General features: G+C 40.6%; 1 protein-coding gene across 2 annotated transcripts in view; it reads left to right on the forward strand.

The window, feature by feature from the left end:
- LOC126473439 (solute carrier family 22 member 7-like) overlaps positions 1-20,660 on the forward strand; it is a 555,641-nt gene that overhangs the window by 21,560 nt on the left and 513,421 nt on the right. Inside the window, exons 2-3 of one of the 2 annotated variants that reach the window (XM_050100484.1) lie at positions 4,097-4,356; positions 19,921-20,163. The exons of the other annotated variant lie outside the window; for it this stretch is intronic. Of the exons in view, the coding sequence (XP_049956441.1) occupies positions 4,097-4,356; positions 19,921-20,163 (503 nt within the window). The remainder of the gene's footprint in view (positions 1-4,096; positions 4,357-19,920; positions 20,164-20,660) is intronic. 2 annotated transcript variants of the gene reach the window in all.

The raw sequence follows: 20,660 nt of genomic DNA on the forward strand, positions 1-20,660 counted from the left end.
GGGGGGAGGGGAATTGATGTGAAAAAGGGATCAGCCTGTTCTGGGATGTTGGAGAGAGGAAGGAGCGTATTTTATTTATTTTTTGAACAGTTTATTTAGCCACAGATTTCACCTAATTTATTTATTTATTATGCTGATGCAAAACACTCACAGTGACGTGCTTGGGGTCACAATATACAGTTTACAGACCTGGAAACTACTTTTAAATAATGCATTATGCTGATATGCAGAGACGCAAACAACTCGTAAGTTACTCAAATAATCCAGTACACACCATGCAGACATGCAAACTACTCGTAGATCTGTAAGGTGTCAGGCAAATCCAACACCTTCCATGAAAACCCTGACATGATAAGCAAATCCAGTAGTATGTCACATAGCTCCGAATAAATCGTGACATTAAATTAACCAAAGTAATACGAGTAACGAGTGAGCAAATGGAATACAATAGACTAACACAAGAATGCCTAAATGCAAGTCATACCTTCTCACCGTGAGACAGACGCAGTTCCGAGGGGAGAAACGAGAACAGAAGCCGAGAGCAGAACCGTGTTAAGCTGGAAGGCCCTACGATAAGGGACGGATGGACACCCACGTCGCCAGCTAACTGCTAGCACCACACCACCCGCAAGTTTTAGCGTGAGACTTTTTCGCGTCTCTGTTACGTCAAGACCACCCCCCAGCCAATGTTAAAAGCTAGAGCCCTCCAGAAGAACAGTATAGATCTTACGATAACACAAAAAGGGCTACACCACCCGCAAGTTTTAGCGTGAGACTTTTTTGCGTCTCTGTTACGTTAGGACCAGCCCCCAGCCGGTGTTAAAAGCTAGAGCCCTCCAGAAGAACAGTATAGATATTACGATAACGCTAAAAGAACCACACCAGCTGCAAGTTTTAGCGTGAGACTTTTTCACGTCTCTGTTACTTTGCAAACTTTAAAAACATTGCCCCACCACGAAAAGTATAACGTTTCTCATTGGGTAGACAGAATTTTTGTAGGCGGAGCTTAAGGTTAACATTCAGACCCTGATTGGTCAGATGAAAACACAGCCAGATAGTTTTTTAAACCAACTTCGATAAATAGTAGTAAGGAGAAGTTTGGAGAGAGTTGCTTCCGAGACAGCGAGGTCAGCGGAGCTGTGCTGTCCGCCGCCCCCTGACGAACACCGACAAGGTAATGAACGCACACGATGCCGCATAACAGTGCATAAAGCTTCACTCAGAACTGCAGAAGTCTCATCTGGTACACCCCCTTTATGCGTAATACTAGTGTCGTTCGTCAATTAAAGCTCATGGTGTTCACATTTACCACTTGAAGTAAAAATCTGAAACGCGATGATTTCTCTGTTATATAGTTACTGAGAAGCCACATCAGCCACTGTAATTTACGACAAGTTAGATAAGTAATTAAAGATAATTGAGGGTCACTGTAGACCATTTTGATAGTTTTCTCTTTCGTGAAACTTAATTTAAACCTAGATTATAGATGTGATATGGCATAGGTCATCCTTCGATCCATTGTAAAACTTGGAAAGAATATTCGTTCACATTTTTGTTGAACGTAGTTGGTTTTTACCATCCTGTACTAAAACATTTCCTTTTTGTCATTAGTGCAATTTATGAACGATGTTTTGTGAGTAGAATAAAATTTCCAATGGTAAACTTAACTGCTTTTTCGACGTTATTTTACCAGCTAACTAAAAATAGGAAAGCCTTGAACCCCTTCCACTAAATTTAGTTAGTATTAAGATTCCTTTACAGGGAGTGCAGTGGAGCTGACGCTGAAATCATTAAGTATTTGGTTATATCATCGCTAGTCTCACTGAACTCTTCTGAATTCTACATGTCATGTGTGGTCTGGCGTCTCTTTACCAGCAACAGGTCCCAGGTTCAAACTAGTCAATTCCCTAAAAAACACGCTCAGAGCGTCGTTGCGCGAAAGTGGTAGGGAGACACGATATAGAGCAAACAGACACCACGCAGAATGTTGAGAGATCACTGAAATAATGCATTCAAACACCTGAAAATAATTCAATGCACAAACACACAGTGCAAGTAAAAAAATGCAACTTGCCAGCCACTTGAACCCTGATTCTACTGGATGGAAATCCTAAGTCCACCTCCTAACACATAGAAACTGTCTACATGCGGTAGAGGAAGGTTAAGTTAGTGTACTTCATTTATTTTGCTTGGCAAGCTGACTCAATTATCCATCCTAATTACTTAATTAATCATAAAGATCGGTCCTAATTTCACAACTATATGCATAGCGCATGGTCGAAGTAGAGAGGATATAAAATGTAGACTGGCAATGGCAAGGAAAGCGTTTCTGAAGAAGAGAAATTTGTTAACATCGAGTATAGATTTAAGTGTCAGGAAGCCGTTTCTGAAAGTATTTGTATGGAGCGTAGCCATGTATGGAAGTGAAACATGGACGATAACTAGTTTGGACAAGAAGAGAATAGAAGCTTTCGAAATGTGGTGCTACAGAAGAATGCTGAAGATTAGATCATATAACTAATGAGGAGGTATTGAATGGGATTGGGGAGAAGAGAAGTTTGTGGCACAACTTGACTAGAAGAAGGGATCGGTTGGCAGGACATGTTCTGAGGCATCAAGGGATCACCAATTTAGTATTGGAGGGCAGTGTGGAGGGTAAAAATCGTAGAGGGAGACGAAGAGATGAATACACTAAACAGATTCAGAAGGATGTAGGTTGCAGTAAGTACTGGGAGACGAAGTTGCACAGGATAGAGTAGCATGGAGAGCTGCATCAAACCAGTCTCAGGACTGAAGACCACAACAACAACAACATGCATAGCGCTGCACAAGGAGGGCTTAAAATCGCAAAAAGTAACTATACCATAAAGCTTGCGTTATCCAGCTGGAAAAAAATTCGTGATACCACACCAAACTTACTCAAATATCTATCCTAATTACGTAATTTATCACAAAGATCCGCCATAATTACACAAATGTATGCACAGTATAATAAAGATTTATACCACTCGAAACCAGCAACAGAAACACTCAAACTCTACCCAACACCTACAAGCTAGGGGTAAAAATGTCCAACTGACTAGATCCTGGTGTTAGACAGAGATGAATTTAAAAAAAAGTGTGTTACCTGCAAGAGTATAGCATATCCCTTTTTGACGTCAGACACCACTACACACACGTACTAAAAAAAAAATTGCCCTAACCAAAGCCAAAACAAGCTATAACAGCTGATGGAAAGAAAAGCATCACAGTACTGGGGGAAATCGTCATCCTAAAAGACTGCATTCTCATCCATATACAATCACAAACTATGAGATAGAGCTACTACACTGACAGTCTTGCGACCCGTGTAGTCCCAGCCGCAAGTTTCGCTGAAATGCCTCGCGGCGCCAAGGCGAAAGTCCTGCTTTTCCCCCAAATGCATCCTGTTCGTCTAAAAGTATACTGATGACCGACAGGTTTACCGTTAACAGTCGCAAGTAGACAGTGCTTTAAATCATATACAGAACACGTGGCTGTATATGAGTCGAACGAAGACTATGTCATGCAACTGATGCATCCTGACAGTGGAAAAATTGACCAGCAGCAACTTCTCCCCCTCTAGAATCCATCATAAGTCTACCATTAAATCGTACCTCGTTACAGCTCCATCTCAATCGATCATCAGCTACGGGACATGCTAATAATACCTCAAACACCAAATATTGACATGAGTGAGTCACAGCCATATAAGAATTGAATCCAACAAAGAAAAAAAAAAACAGTAATTGTAAAAGAAGACAGCAAACAGGATGGACTGAGTGATTATACATAGACATAAATAAATAAAACTCATTAACATTTTGTCATAAGAAATTAGCTACTTTTGCCACAGCAAACAATGTACAATTATAAATTAGGCTCATTATCGACAATGAAACTTGCAACTTTGCTGCTGTTGGTCACTGGAAACAGACCTAGATAATTCTATAGAGACATAAAATTGTTGTCCACATTCTATACCGGCTAGCCGGTACAAACAAAAAACAAATGTCTGCTGCTTTCCTGGGGACTCACTACCTTTCCCTGTCACCGCTGCTTGGTTGTTCATTTTCAGGTGAGGACTGGAATCCATGAATGCAGTACAAAAACAAAGGCTTCTCCAGCATTCGAAGAGGTCCTGGACGCCATTGGGTCCAGGGGGAAGTTCCAGACGAGGCTGAACATCGTCTTCGTTTGCTTTGCCTCATGCTTCGACCTGATGAGCGTCAACATGTTCTACCTGGCTATGCAGACTCCAGATCACTGGTGCTACGTCCCTGGCAGGGAGCTTTCCAACCTTTCAGTTGAGGAGTGGAAGAACCTCACCATACCGAGGTTTGTAGTGGTAAATGTTTTAGCTTTCATTGATCGGTTCTGGTAGAATGTTTTATACAGTATGAATAAAAACACCCACAACACTGATGTAAGATTCTACATTATTTATTATTTTTTCACAAACCGATTTTCGGCTCTTATGCAACCGCCAGGTACAAAGATAAGTATGTGCTGCAGTGAAATTTTGTTGCATCATGTATTTTAAACTAGTGCATCTAGAAAGCATCTCCATTTCCAGACATGTAAAATGTAAACGTTAGGTTTAATAATAAAACAAGAGGGATTGTTTCAGTGTAAATGCTATGTAACATTATTTATCTAAGATAAAATAAAGGAAGGAAGACGAACCATCTCGAAGTAATTGGAACTAACAAACATATATCCATCAGCCTAAGCTTAGTACAGAATGACCAGATGCAATTCCCTTATTCGCCACTTCAAACTGCAGATACTTGTCATAATCCCAGCCAGGACATGTTGTAAATTACCCCCCTCCGCTCTCCCTTACTCACATGCTCCATTTTCCTCTCTTTCAATTACATAATTTCTCTTCTTGTGAAATAAAAAACATGTTGTATAATCACAGCTGCTTCACTTACCTGCTTAATTTCTCTACTCTATCTTATCTGTTTGTAATTTAGGAACTGCTAAAGAAAAAATAATTTTGTTCAGGCACACCTTTCGAATACGTATTGTTCAGTTTATTCTCTTCTGTGAACAACTGTTGTAATTTGTTTATGGCCCATTAATTACTGTGTCACATATTTTATCTTAGTTATTATTTACACTGAAACAAAACAAGTTGTTTTAATCCTAAAATCTAATGTTAACATTTTTCAACTCTGGAAATGGAGATACTCTATAGAAGCATTAGTTTAAAATATTTGCTCGAACAAAACTTCACCGCACCAAATGCTTATCTTTGTACCTGTAGATCACGTATCAGACGAAAACCTATTTGTAAAATAAATAAGAAATGTTGTAGAATATTACACCAGCATTGAGTGCGTTTTCGTTCATAATTTTGGCTTTGGTCTACTACAACTGCCTAGTACTTCAATGGAAGTTGACACACAGTAAGTACAGCTTGTTATACATGTGTGTACAGCATAAGATGAAAAAAGATGGCAAAGACCAATCTTGGTTTAATGTTACCATTCACAAAATGTAGTGAAAACAGAAGGTGTTGTACTTCCAATTTGAAAAATAATAAACAGATAGCGCAACTTGCTTACCTATAATACGGGATATGTGCAAAGCGTGCAACTACATTCACTGTCGGATCTTGGAGAAACATCTATCAGAAAATCGAGCGAAGTTACGACTGTAGGACACATTTTAAAGGCAACGACGGATCCAAACTTAAAGATGTCTGACCACCGTACGCACAAAAGTAAGCACTACCAGTACTTAAAAGCAGTTTAGACTACTCATTATGAAGAGGGCTCCAGGAAAAATTTGTATTAGAAACCACTTTATGGGGTGGTCAATCAAGTGTCAGAGACATTGTTTATAATAACAAAAATAACACTCAGTAATCACTCAAATTATCATAAAAATTATGACAGTCGAAAAGTCGAGATTGAAAGGGCATTTCCAAAAACCACACATCTGTATTACTGTGCTTTATTTCTACAATTTCAAAATTTCACTCAGTGGTTTGTATTCTTGAAAGATAAACTTGAAATGCGTCTATACTGCCGTGAAACCGGTAGTTGGGAATAAAGTCCCTACATACAGCCATGCGGCTTTTGGAAACACCTCGTCATTGTTGACTTTTTAATTGTTATAATTTTTATGACAATTCGAATGGTTATTGAGATTTGACTGTTGTTGGTATTGTCTCACAGAAACTTCTATTAGTTTTGACATTGAATACACTGTGAAATCTGCACCTGTTTAAAGCTTATCTTTACCGAGAATCTCTCAGTAAGAAAACCGATGCACAGAATCTATATCTACATCCATACCCTGCAAACCACTATGAAGTGCAAGGCAGGGGGCACTTCCGGTTGTAAACGTCTTAAGATGTTTTAGTTTTCCATTGATGGGAAAATTAGTCATCTTTAATTAGACTTCTTTTGTCTTAGAACTCCAACATACGTAGTGGGTGCAGTTAATACCAGATCCCCAAACTCTGTACGTAGGGTTTAGAGGTATAGTTGGCTTTTACCATTTTGCCAGCGGCCTGGGACAGAGGTGGGGATGGGTTGGTGGGTGGGTGGGGTGGTGGAGTTAAACACACAAAATCCCTCATACGACTGCACTCAGTATTACGTAAAACATGCACTTGGGCCAGAATATCTTATGACCGAGCGCCTAGACCTCACACACCTGTTTCTTGTCTGCACTTGTTCTCTTGATGCTGCATCAACCAACTACAGTTTCATCCTGAAATTGTTTATTTACTAATTAGGTGCAGTTCAGGGAGCATACACACAGCGAGGACCACAAATATCTGGTGAAGATTGTATATATTATACCAGTACAACAGGATAATGTGAGCTGCACTGTCCACATAAAACATACGAATCGGTCCGTGCACGACAGCTAGCATTTCAGAGAGTCATGTCTCAGGTTCTGTTGATCACAGAGACAAGGGGTCAAGCGTTCTGGATAGTTCTTGGCCTACTGACCATTTGTATACCTATAGGAAGGACGGCCAAGCTCTAGCTTCTTCTTCTTATTTTCGTTTTGGCCATTTGAGGACCACGTTGATTCGCTTCTGTTTCGTTTCTTCTGATCTTTCTCCTTGTCCAATATTCTTTCATTCGCGTACTTTGCATCTTTCTTCGTTCTTCCGCCCATGATGATTCTGTTCTGTGTCTAGTTCTGTTCTCTAAACCTGTGAAAGCCTGCATTTTTTACTTAAAAATTACTCTATTGTATTTCCCTGATTCCTACGTTCGCATTTCTTCTAGATACCTTTGCACCTCTTGGATTCGGTGTACTTTGGTTCTCTTGCTCACAAGAAACTGTATTATTTGCTGTGTTAACCTCCCCTGATCCATTCTGAGGATGCGCCTTTTGTTCTTCGAGGTCCCACTGTCCGCCTGAGAGTTTTTCGTTCCGTTTCGTTACGTACTCCTGTTCTTACCGGGTTAAGTCTTTCTGCTGCATATAAAACTATTCTGCAGCACATGGTCAAATTAAAACATTACACACTTCCTCCAGTCCAGACAAACTGAGCGGTTGGTTCTTCTGCATTCAGTCTGGTCCAGGATGGATGTAAGGCAGATTATAAAAGGACCATTTGTTCGTGGGCACTTCCTGAGATAATCCCAATAACCCATGATTTTTCGGTACCAAAAGTACGAGTTGTGGCAGAGAAACTTCAGTAACACGTATTAATGACAGTTCGTCGAAATTTTCATCATATGTTCTGAAGACGATGATGTCGGGGAACCTTGAAACATTGTTCAGTATGACAGTCAGTTTGTGGGATACAGAGGGTCATAGTTACGTACTTACACGTGTACATTATGCATAATATCCGACGTGAGGCACAAATGTAGTTTTGAATGACGTAGTGAACACATGGCAAAGGTTCTAGCACCATCATAATGGTTCTGAGGTCACTAGACGATGCTTTTAACCAGTATTTTTTCACCAATAAAACTAAATGATCTGTTGTCTCTGTATAAAAGGCACTTCGCGCTTGTACAAATATGCGCAAAGTGTTACTGCAATGACAAAGATAGACCAAAAAGAGTCTTAAAATAGCTAGAAAGAACTTAAAATGACTGCCAAAAATTATATAAAACTGGGAAGATTCCAAACTAAGTGAAATACTTTTTTCTTTTTTAAGGTACACATCATAAGCCGGGCGTTTTTGATGAATTACGATCGATGCGCAAAGAACAAAAACAAAAAAAGTAAATCAAATGATTTTGTGTTAACTTATTTGTTGTTTGCATGTGTCAAAATATAAAAATTTGTTGAAGCATATCAGTGAACTATCAAAGTTTCGCTGCCTTAGAGCAATGGTTTTGTATGAGCAGCACACCTAGTTGTAGCAGGGGAAAAAAGGGTGCCAGTGCAGGAATACTCATGTTGGAACACGAAAGATTCTGTTATGTTCCTCTTTAGAAGACTCTGTCAGAAGATGTGGGGAACGAGCTGCCTCAACCGTCGTTCCGCCTTCCTCATAAAAAATTTTGGCATGCGAACATAATCACGCACTTTTGTGCTGTAAGAGGGTTGCAGAAAAACGAGATGGCGGTTATAAGAGTCGAGGGGCACGAAAGGGAAGCAGTAGTTGAGAGGGGATTGAGGCAGGGTTGTAGCCTATCCTCGATGTTATTCTGTCTGTATCTTGAGCAAGCAGTAAAGGAAACAAAAGAAAAAGCTGGACTAGGAATTAAAGTCCAGGGAGAATAAATAAAAACTCTGAGGCTTCTCTGATGGCATTGTAATTCTGTCAGAGACAGAAAAGCACTTGGAAAAGCAGTTGCAGGGAATGGACAGTATCTTGAAAACAGGGTATAACATGAACATCAACAAAAGCAAAGTGAGGATAATGGAATGTAGTCGATTTAAATCAGGCGACGATGAGGGAGTTAGATTAGGAAACGATACACTTAAAATTTAAAATAGTAGAGGAGTTTTGCTATTTGGGAAGCAAAATAACTGAGGATGGTCGAAGTAGAGAGGATATAAAATGTAGACTGGCAATGGCAAGGAAAGCGTTTCTGAAGAAGAGAAATTTGTTTACATCGAGTATAGATTTAAGTGTCAGGAAGTCCATACTGAAAGTATGTGTATAGAGTGTAGCCATATATGGAACTGATATATGGACGATAAACAGTTTAGACAAGAAGAGAATAGAAGCTTCTGAAATGTGGTGCTACAGAATAATGTTGAAGATTAGATGGGTAGATCACGTAACTAATGAGGAGGTACTGAATAGAATTGGTGAGAAGAGAAATTTGTGGCACAACCTGACTAGAATAAGGGATCGGTTGGTAGGACACGTTCTGAGGCATTAAGGGCTCACCAGTTTAGTACTGGAAGGGACCATGGGTGGTAAAAACCGTAGAGGGAGACGAAGAGATGGATACACTAAGCAGATTCAGAAGGATGTAGGTTGTGGTAGTTACTCTGAGATGAATGGACTTGAACAGAATAGAGTAGCTTGGAGAGTTGCATCAAATCAGTCGTTGGACTGAAGACCACAACAACAACAACGTTGTGTTCGAACATCATGAATTATCTCGAAGAGAATGGTTTATTGACACACAGTCAACACGGATTTAAAAAACATCGTTGTTGTGAAACACAATAGCTCTTTTCACACAAGTGTTGAATGCTATTGACAAGAAATTTCAAACTGGTTCTGTATATCCAGATTTCCAAACTGGCTTTTGAAGATGAGCAACATAAGCGGCCTTTAGCGAAATTGCCTTCTTATGGAATATTTATGTGACTGGATTCGTGATTTACTGTCAGAGAGTTCACAGGTCGTAGTAAATGACGAAAAGTCATCGAGTAAAATAGAAGTGAGTTCTGGCGTTCCACAAGGTATCGTTATAGGCCCTCTGCAGTCCCTTATCTATATTAACTATTTAGGAGACAATCTGAGCAGCTGTCTTAGGATGTTTGCAGATGATGCTGTCGTTTATCGTCTAGTACGCTCATCAGATCAAAACAGATTGCAAAAACGATGTAGAGAAGATATGCACTTGGTGCAAAAATTGGCAGTCAACCCTAAATAACGAAAAGTGTGAGGTCATCCACATGAGCGCTAAAAGGAATCCGTTAAACTTCGGTTATACGATAAATCAGTCAAATCTAAAGGCCGTAAATTCAACTAAATATGTAGGAGTTTGAATTACGAACAATTTAAATTGGAAGGAATATATAGAAAATGTTGTAGGGAAGGCAAACCAAACGTTGCGTTTTATTGACAGGACACTTAAAGATGTAACACATCTCCTAAAGAGGCTGCCTACACTACGCTTGTCCGTCCTCTTTTGGAGTACTGCTGCACGGTGTGGGACACTTACCAGATAGGACTCACGGAGTGCATCGAGAAAGGTCAGTACAGAGCAGCACGTTTTGTAGTAGCACGAAATAGGCGAAAGACTGTCACGGACATGACACAGGATTTGGGATGGACACCATTAAAACAAAGTCGTTTGTCGTTGCGGTGGAATCTTCTCACGAAATTTCAATCGCCAACTTTCTCCTCCGATTGCAAAAATATTTTGTTGACGCCGACCTTTATAGGGAGAAACGATCGTAGTAATAAAATAAGGGAAAACAGAGCTCGCACGGAAAGCAAAAACGGTTCGTTTTTATCTTTTTCCAAGATCCGGCTATCTGAACTTCCGTCCTTTCAAATGCAACCACAATGTGCTAAACATTGCACCATATCACGCAGTGGGCAGTCGGGAACCTCTTCATGAGGAAACAAACTACCTGTTACAAAATGTCAAGAAGTACGTTTTCAGTTACTTTCCTTTTTTTATCATTCTGTTGACGCGAAACCTTCAGACACGCACCAGTCGGTCAGGTTGATAAGGAAAAAGATAACGCTAAGGGGCGGTGTTGACGCAACAACTTTGCGAGTGGCATGCAGGTATTTCGAGAAAATCTATTATCAAGGCCCATAGAACAATCCAAGTCGAAACAAAATATCGATATGAAAGCAGAAAATGGCTAGACGTTGTTGTCCATAATCAGTAATTGTCGAACGGTAATTGTTTATCGTATATTAACGTTATTGGAGGAAGAACAGAACAAAATGACGCTAGAGTGTATTATCTCTGACAGAGGCACGTCCACGAAGCTCTCGCTAAGTTACGGGATTAATATTGACGTAAGAGTTAATTTACTTAATATTACATTTTAGAATAGTGCATTTACTTCTTCGCTAAGCTATCTATTGAAGGTTTCGCTTTTCTGAGCGTATTTAGATCGACAAGAAAGTATTTTGTAAAGGCTGATAGTCGTTAGTTTTGTTTACATTTTAGGCGTAAATTGCGGGTGAGTGTAGGTACTTTTTTTTTTCACTAGACCTGGCGGTTCAAAGTTAAATTAAAAGTGTAGGTAGTCAATTAGAACTTTCGAAAGTAAGTTTAAAAGTTTGTTTACATTAGCGTTTAGTTACGTATTAGTACAGGCTACGCAATTTCAGTGATCTTGTGCCAAGTTATTCTCTGCTTTTGTGTAAATTTTGTGTAAATCGTTTGTGCAAATTTTTCTATCAAAGCATTTGTGACCAATGTAGTGGTTGCCGTAGAAACCTGAAGGAGGGGTGTTCTGTGAAGACAGTAGATTGTGGTTTAATTGGGGCGAATGTAGCGGCGAGGAAACAGGGCTAGATAATGAGGCTCTTCCATGACAATGTAGGTTATGTAGAAAGGACAGAAAAAACGCTGAACAGGAGGCAAAGATTTGTGCCCTTAAGGATGAATTAGAAAACGCCGGTTTGTAATTATGTAGGCTTAGGGAGAAAAACGAGATGGAGTGCTGGGAAAAGGTAGCAAGCAAATGGTGGAAAAGGGAAACTGTTCAAAAAACTTTAGAAATTCCGTTAGCAAATCAATTTGACTTACTATCTGAACTGGTATGTAACTGGAAGTAGGTTGAAGCAGAATATTAGCTTAAAGAAAAAAGGCAGGTCTGGATCAAATCAGAGTAGGAAGAGATGAACTCTACTTTTAGGTAGCAGTCATGGGAGGGATGTAGACCAGCAGTTCTAGGAGAAATTAGGTAAAGTGTACCATATCTTAAGTTTTGTGAAACCAAGTGCTAGCCTTAACCAGGCAAGAGAAAACTTAGGTCAGGTATGCAGGGACTTTGAGAAGGAAGATCAGGTAAGTATAGTTGGGGGAGCAGGAAACAGCTTCGCTATGAATCTAGGATATGGTATTAGGAGTGACCTTTTAATGTTGATGCATTAAGTTGTTCTGAAAGAGGTCCTGATATTCAACAATAAAAGCGGGTTAAAAGCTGTTAGCCATCTGGGGGAGCTAACCTTGAATTATTGAGCCATTGTTTCACCAGGTACCCAGTCTAGCTTACCAAATTCCCAAGCAGACTAACACTAATTAAAATCTTTTAGTAGTCATCTTACGACAACCGGTGATATATATATATATAAAAAGAGAATTTAAATATAAAGAAATAAATCAGTTTATATATGGATATTTATTTCAACATTGATCATTGTCCCGTTAAAATTTCTGCATATTAAACTTGATTCATAACTAAACTGGTGCCTTATTTAGGATTGTGAAAATGTGAGTTTCTAATCTTACGGAACACATCAAATATGGAGCCAAGATTGGGAGACTGCATACAACACTACATTCATAAAATAACACACGAAGAACGTTGAAACATATGCAAGAGGAAATTAACCACAACCAACTGATTCAATTTTCACCCAAAGAAGTTACGTTCGTAGCACAATCCTGTCCGTCATGAAATTACCACACATAGGTATACTAAATTCATACTAACTCGATGTGAAATCTTTGCGAAAAGAATAGCTGAGGGCTACTTTGATGATTACACTACATGCTTCACGTGGTCAACCTGGTTTACACAAAGAGTGTAACTCCACAATAATTTTGATAATTATAATAAATTACATCGAACCACAAATTACAAAAGAAAAATCTCGAACTGGTTACTATCGCCTTAACTATTAACCTGATGGGTCAAACAATTGTATAAGCACGTGGTACTGGTCTCACAAAGTACACCCCATGTGGGCTGAACATAAAGAAAAGTTGCTATATTGAAAAATATTGTGAAGACGAGACGTTATAATCTCACGCACATTGGCATTTAAGATTGATGATCTTAGTTAGAGTTACAGATCATCCACACGTGGTTCCACTTTACTCACAAAGTAGTGACAAAGCAACTACTGGAAGATATTCTGAACTTCACACTCGAATTACATTGCGTTGCAATTTAAGATAACGTTAGATATTTTAGATCTAAACCTGAAATAAAGGTGATTAAATTTTCAGTTAGGCTGAACTTAAGAAATCCATTGTCCTATGGACTTAGCAGAGACGCGCTTAGCTGGAGATCTTACCACTTCAGACGCTCACCACGGACTGACTGCCGTGGGCCCCTACCAAGGGTGCTTCTAGATACAAAACGGAAGTGACCAGAGATGCAGCTTCCTATACCAACATGACAAGGGACGAACAGGACCATGCTAAGAATAGAAACCTCTTTGCTTTTAGAAAGCGTAGCTACCTGTTCCAACGTTGGTCCTACTGTTCTCCAGCAGACAGGCTTGTCTGCTACCATCAAGCATGCAACTAGAAATACATTTGCTCATTCATGCTTTCACACAGAAGGGAAGGGGGATGACAGTATCTTATCATATACAGTATGTAAAACAAAGCGCATGTAGGTTCTGTATGAGGCTGTGTGACATGAATTATATATAAACTGTGTTTTAAAGTGTAGTGGTGTGACAGATCATTCTTGATTATGTGTAAAAGTAACACGTTCCACTGCTCAGTCTCCTCCCAGATAGTCAGAAACACCACAGTAAATTTAGAAGTGGAATGATGCCGTAAATGACAACAGTTTTATAAAAATTAACATGAAAGGAATCCAACAGGGACCTTTCAACCTGGCCAAAGTAGGACAAGGAACTGGGCACACAGATGTGGTGTTTGTGGAGGTCTTTCAGCGCCATGATCGGCCATAGGTAAACACTGCTGTAAGGCGTGTAAACACTGAGCTGAACAGGATGTGCCAGACACTGGCAAAGTCCCACATGAGTGTTCTTCCAGTTGATGCTGTTGCTAGGGGGGATACACAACACATGGCCTGCACCTAAATAGGAAGGGGAAAGGTAAGTTAGTTTCTCTGTTAGCAGAAACTGTAAGGGAGGGGGGGGGGGTGCACAGTCACACAAGAGATGATCCCTGTGGTTAATGGGAACAGGCAGACAGGTTTTCTAGGTTGATGCCAATGTCCAGACAGACAATAATCAAGAAAAATAGAATAAAAGAAGCGTCATTAACAGTAAATAGGGATAAAGCTAAGGGTAGTGTCAATTTACTTCATAAAAATATCAGGGGAATAAAAAATAAAATAGATGAGCTGTTAGTGAGTTTAGATGATCTTAAAAATAAGAATGAGGTTGATATTGTTTGTCTGTCTGAACACCATGTAACTGTGGGGATGGAAAGTGTCAGTATAAATGGGTGTAATTTAGCATCTTACACTTGCAGATCGAGCATAGATAAAGGAGGAGTTGCCATTTACACAAAACAAGGGGATAAGTACAAAACTGTAGAAGTAAGCAAATTTTGAGTCGATTAGCACTTTGAAGTTTGTGCATGTAAACTGCAGCTAGATAATGTACTGTTGTTATTAGCAACAGCATGCAGGTCACCATTAGGAGAATGGCAGCTATCCATTAAGTAGTTTGACTCCCTATTACGCTGTCTGTCAGACAAAAAGAAGAAGTTATTAATCTGTGATAATTTCAGTCTAAACTTTCTCAGCAGTTGTGATAGTAAAAGTGAACTACAAGTGTTATTAATGACGTATAGCTTAGAATCAGTGATCAATTTCTCTACATGTATAGCTCAAGACAGTAGCACTCTAATAGATAATGTATTTGTGCAGCAAGAGGATGTAAAACTAACACATGCTCTCCCTGTGATAAACTTATTGTCGGACCATGATGCACAACTGATTAACTTACAAAAATTAGCAGGGTATACAGTTCAGAAACTAATTAAAAGTGTAAGGCTGGTCAATCCGGTATCTATAGCACACTTCAGAGAAAGTTTGAGAAATGTTAATTGGGGAGATGTGTATAATGAACCAATTGCCAATGATATATACAACATATTTCTTGATAAATTTATAAAATTTATATCCCTTTTTGAACACTGTTGCCCCAAATAAAATTAATAGATGTAACACCAAACAGTTTTCAAAAAAGGCTTGGTATTTTCCCAAACGGGCTAACATATGTCATAGTCTAGCCTCTCTACAAAAAATGGGACACCTCACGTCAATAATTACCAGCCATTATCCTTGTTCACAGCATTTTAAAAAATTGTTGAGAAAGTAATGTACTCAAGAGTGGTTAGCAACTTCAGCTGTAATGGGATACTTAGTAAATCACATTTTGCATTTCAAAAATGCTGTTCCACTGAGACAGCAATATACAATTTCACTGTCCAGTACAGAAATTACAATTCTATGGTATAAATGGAACAGCATATGAGTGGTTTAAGTCATACCTACAGAACAGGAGGCAAAAAATTTCTTTATTTGGTTTAAGTAATTTAAGGAAGCTTCCCCTTTCATCTAACTGGGGTGAAATTACTTCAGGTCTTCCACAGGGCTCGATCATGGGTCGCCTTCTGTTCTTGATCTGAACAGAGAGACTAAACAGAAATTGTTTACTGATGATACAAGCATCATTACTAGTAAAAAATATCCAATAGAAAATGATACAAATAACGTCTTTGGAAAAGTTATTGATTGGTTTTCTGCGAATGGGCTTGCTCTGAACTTTGAAGAAACACAGTACACCCGATTTTCTACTGCAAGGAATGCAGTTCCTTCAATAAATATAACACATCAGCAGAAGTCAGTAGCCAGGGTAGAGCATACTAAGTTTTTGGGTGTACATCTAGACAAGGATCTTAATTAGAAAATTCATATTTCGTATCTCCTAAAGCGACTAGGTTCATCAACTTGTACTATCAGAATAATTGCTAAGTTAGAGGATATAAAAATTAACTAGCTAATATTCTTTGCATACCTCCACTCTATGATGTCATACGGAATACTATTTTGGGGTAAATCAACACTCAGGCAAAAAGTACTCACTGCTCAAAAAGAAGTGGTTAGAACAACGTGTGGGGTTTGTAGTCAGTACTGCTAGGGAAAGATATACACCACAATTCATGATATAATTGAGAAACAGATAGCGAATATTGCAATCCGATACATCCAGTAATTACCGTAAGAACGACGGAAGACTTATCCTGTATGCTCGAGCTGTTAATCATTTTGTTGTATCCCAGTGGGATCAAATGGCTCTGAGCACTAAGGGACTTAACATCTGAGGTCATCAGTCCCGTAGACTTAGAACCACTTAAACCTAACCAACCTAAGGATATCACACACATCCATGCCCGCAGCAGGATTCGAACCTGCGACCGTGGCTGCAGCGCGGTTCCGAACTGAAGCGCCTAGAACCGCTCGGCCACAGCGGCCGGCTTGCCGCCTACAGATCACGTCTCGAGCGTGATAGGAAGACGTACACTTCACGACAGTCTCTAGCCGGCAACTTTTATGAATGACCCACCTTGAATTTCAGGCATGACAAGACGTTCCCCAATGTACCTTTAGGAGGCAGTTTGCTTCCACGACACAATGAATACAAGTGTGTCTTCGGGTCCATGGGTGTCGAACCCCATACTGATGTTGATCATTTACACCATTTTCGAAGGGAATAAACGTTTGATCATTTAACACTTGTTGCCTGATGAGCACCTCCACCGTCTCCAGAATGAGGTTTAGCTTCTGTAAAGTTTGGAAGGCAGGAGACGATATACTGGCAGAAGTACAGCTGTGAGTACCGGGCGTGAGTCGTGCTTCGGTGGCTCAGATGGTAGAGCACTTGCCCGCGAAAGGCAAAGGTCCCGAGTTCGAGTCTCGGTCGGGCACACAGTTTTAATCTGCCAGGAAGTTTCACCTCCACCGTCTGATATAGAGGGTGGTCCACTGATCGTGACCGGGCCAAATATCTCACGAAATAATCGTCAAACGAAAAAACTACAAAGAATGAAACTTGTCTAGCTTGAAGGGGGAAACCAGATGGCGCTATGGTTGGCCCGCTAGATGGCGCTGCCATAGGTCAAACGGATGTCAACTGCGTATTTTTAAATAGGAACCCCCTATTTTTATTACATATTCCTGTGGTACGTGAAGAAATATGAATGTTTTACTTGGACCACTTTTTTCGATTTGTGATAGATGGCGCTGTAAGAGTCACAGACGTATCGCTCACAATTTTAGACGAACAGTTGATAACAGGTAGGTTTTTTAGATTAAAGTACAGAACGCAAGTACGTTTGAACATTTTATTTCGGTTGTTCCAATGTGATACATGTACCTTTGTGAACTTGTCATTTCTGAGAACACATGCTGTTACAGCGCGATTACCTGTAAATACCACATTAATGCAATAAATGCTCAAAATTATGTCCGTCAACCTCAATGCTTTTGGCAATACATGTAACGACATTCCTCTCAACAGCGAGTAGTTCACCTTCCGTAATGTTGACACATGCATTGACAATGCGCTGACGCATGTTGCCAGGCGTTATCGGTGGATCACGATGGCAAATATCCTTCAACTTTCCCCATAGAAAGAAATCCGGCAACGTCATGTCCTGTCAACGTGCGGGCCACGGTATGGTGCTTCGACGACCAATCCACCTGTCATGAAGTATACTACTCAATACCGCTTCACCGCACGCGAGCTATGTGCCGGACATCCATCATGTTGGAAGAACATCGCCATTCTGTCATGCAGTGCAACCTCATGTAGCAACATCGGTAGAACATTACGTAGGAAATCAGCATACATTGCACCATTTAGATTGCCATCCATAAAATGGGGACCAATTATCCTTCCTCCCATAATGCCGCACCATACATTAACCCGCCAAGGTCGCTGATGTTCCACTTGTCGCAGCCATCGTGGATTTTCCGTTGCCCAATAGTGCATATTATGCCGGTTTACGTTATCGCTGTTGATGAGTGACGCTTCGTCGCTAAATAGAACGCGTGCAAAGAATCTGTCATCGTCCCGTAATTTCTCTTGTGCCCAGTGGCAGAACTGTACACGACGGTCAAAGTTATCGCCATGCAATTCCCGGTGCATAGAAATATGGTACGGGTGCAGTCGATGTTGATGTAGCATTCTCAACACCGACGTTTTTGAGATTCCCGATTCTCGCGCAATTTGTCTGTTGCTGACGTGCGGATTATCCGCGACAGCAGCTAAAACACTTACTTGGGCATCATCATTTGTTGCAGGTCGTGGTTGACGTTTCACATGTGGCTGAACACTTCCTGTTTCCTTAAATAACGTTACTATCCGCCGAACGGTGCGGACACTTGGATGATGTCGTCTAGGATACCGAGCAGCATACATAGCACATGCCCGTTGGGCATTTTGATCACAATAGCCATACATCAACACCATATCGACCATTTCCGCAATTGGTAAATGGTCCATTTTAACACGGATAATGTATCACGAAGCAAATACCGTCTGCACTGGTGGAATGTTACGTGATACCACGTACTTGTACGTTTGTGACTATTACAAAGGGAAAAAAGTGGAGTGTTTACTCATATTTCTTTACGTACTGCACGAATATGTAATAAAAAATGGGGGTTCCTATTTTAAAAAACGCAGTTGATATCCGTTTGATCTATTGCAGCGCCGTCTAGCGGGCCAACCATAGCGCCATCTGGTTTCCCCCTTAAAGCTAGACGAGTTTCGTTCTTTGTAGTTTTTTCTTTTGGTGCTTAGTTCGTGAGATATTTGGCCCGGTCACTATCAATGGACCATCTTGTATATTGGAACGATGCTTCGTGACGTAACATCTCCCTTCTAGGTCCGTACATAAAATACATTTGTTGCTCCAGTAATTCCTGTTATAACTTTTCTCAGACATCTGTCCGCATACCGAGTCAGAAATTTCATGTCGTCCGCCAGATACCTACAATCGTGCAGAAGAAATGATGCTGCACCCACTGCAAAGGCACTATTTCTCGTGGCGCGTTAGTCCGCGATTATGATTCGAATTCCGATTGCTTGCGCTGCGAAGAATTTGAACCTGCTCCATCAACTCAACCACAGGGGAATGACCATTTACTACAAGCGTGTTCTTAAGCTCCCTTAGAAACGTCGTGTACGAGGACTGAAAAAAAAAAATCACTATTAATATTGAGACTTTGTGTACTTAGGAAATATGTTCAGTTGCTAGTGGCTGGACCCAAGCTAGAGCCTATCTCTGTCCAAATTTACATTTTTGCATGTACTGGTGTTCAAAACATTTTGTGCATTTCACAGCGTAAACAGACAACTGTAGGTCGCAAAACAATAGCGTGTTAATATGACACGACGAAAAGTTCTTCAGTAATATCAAGAATCTCTCTTCTTGTCTGGATGTAATTATTTCGTATATTTATTTTTCCACTCTTTTCGGTCCGCAGCTCGTGGTCTTGCGGTAGCGTTCTCGCTTCTCGCGCACGGGCTCCCGGCTTCGATGCCCGGCGGGGTCAGGGATTTTCCCTGCCTCGAGATGACTGGGTGTTGCTGTGTCGTCTTCATCATTATCATTCATCCACATTACTGTTGGAGGAAGGCAATGGCAAACCACCTCCTTTAGCGCCTTACCTAGTCATCAGCGCGGGTCTCCTGCATCTTTCCCTACTTTCCTCGGAGTATGGCGCCTCATCATCACTGTTTTCGCGTCACATGAGTAAGCTGTGGGCTCCTCTTTTACGCCCTAAGTTATGTCCTGCTTGTTACAGGGAAGGAGCCTCGTTCAGCAAGTGCCTGATGTACAACCGGAGTGATGTGACTGACTTCGGCGGCAGCAGGGAACCTGTGAAGTGCCAGCACGGCTGGGAGTATGACGACACGTGGTTCTCCCTGACGGTGACGTCACAGATGAACTGGGTCTGCGACAACCGGCAGGCCGTCAATGACGTCTTCTTCTACTCACAGATTATTGGAGTGGCCCTGGGGTTACTGTTTGGCTACATTGGCGACATGTGCGTAGCTATTTTTTTTATTACCGGTTTCATCCACCATGAAAAGACACACTTATTATTTTCAGTACACAGAGTTTTACAAAAAGGTACGGCCAAACTTTCAGGAAACATTCCTCACACACAAACTAAAGAAAAGATGTTTATGTTGACATGTGTCCGGAAACGCTCAATTTCCATGTTAGAGCTCATTTTAGTTTCGTCAGTACGTACTGTACTTCCTCGATTCAGCGCCAGTTGGCCCAATTGAAGGAAGGTAATGACTTCGGTGCTGGTGTTGACATGCGACTCATTGCTCTACAGTACTAGCATCAAGCACATCAGTACATAGCATCAACAGGTTAGTGTTCATCACGAGCGTGGTTCTGCAGTCAGTGCAATGTTTACAAATGAGGAGTTGGCAGATGCTCATTTGATGTATGGATTAGCACGGGGCAATAGCCGTGGCGCGGTACGTTTGTATCGAGACAGATTTCCAGAACGAAGGTGTCCCGACAGGA

The sequence above is a fragment of the Schistocerca serialis genome, chromosome 4, assembly GCF_023864345.2.
Source record: "Schistocerca serialis cubense isolate TAMUIC-IGC-003099 chromosome 4, iqSchSeri2.2, whole genome shotgun sequence".
Taxonomy (NCBI): Eukaryota; Metazoa; Arthropoda; class Insecta; order Orthoptera; family Acrididae; genus Schistocerca; species Schistocerca serialis.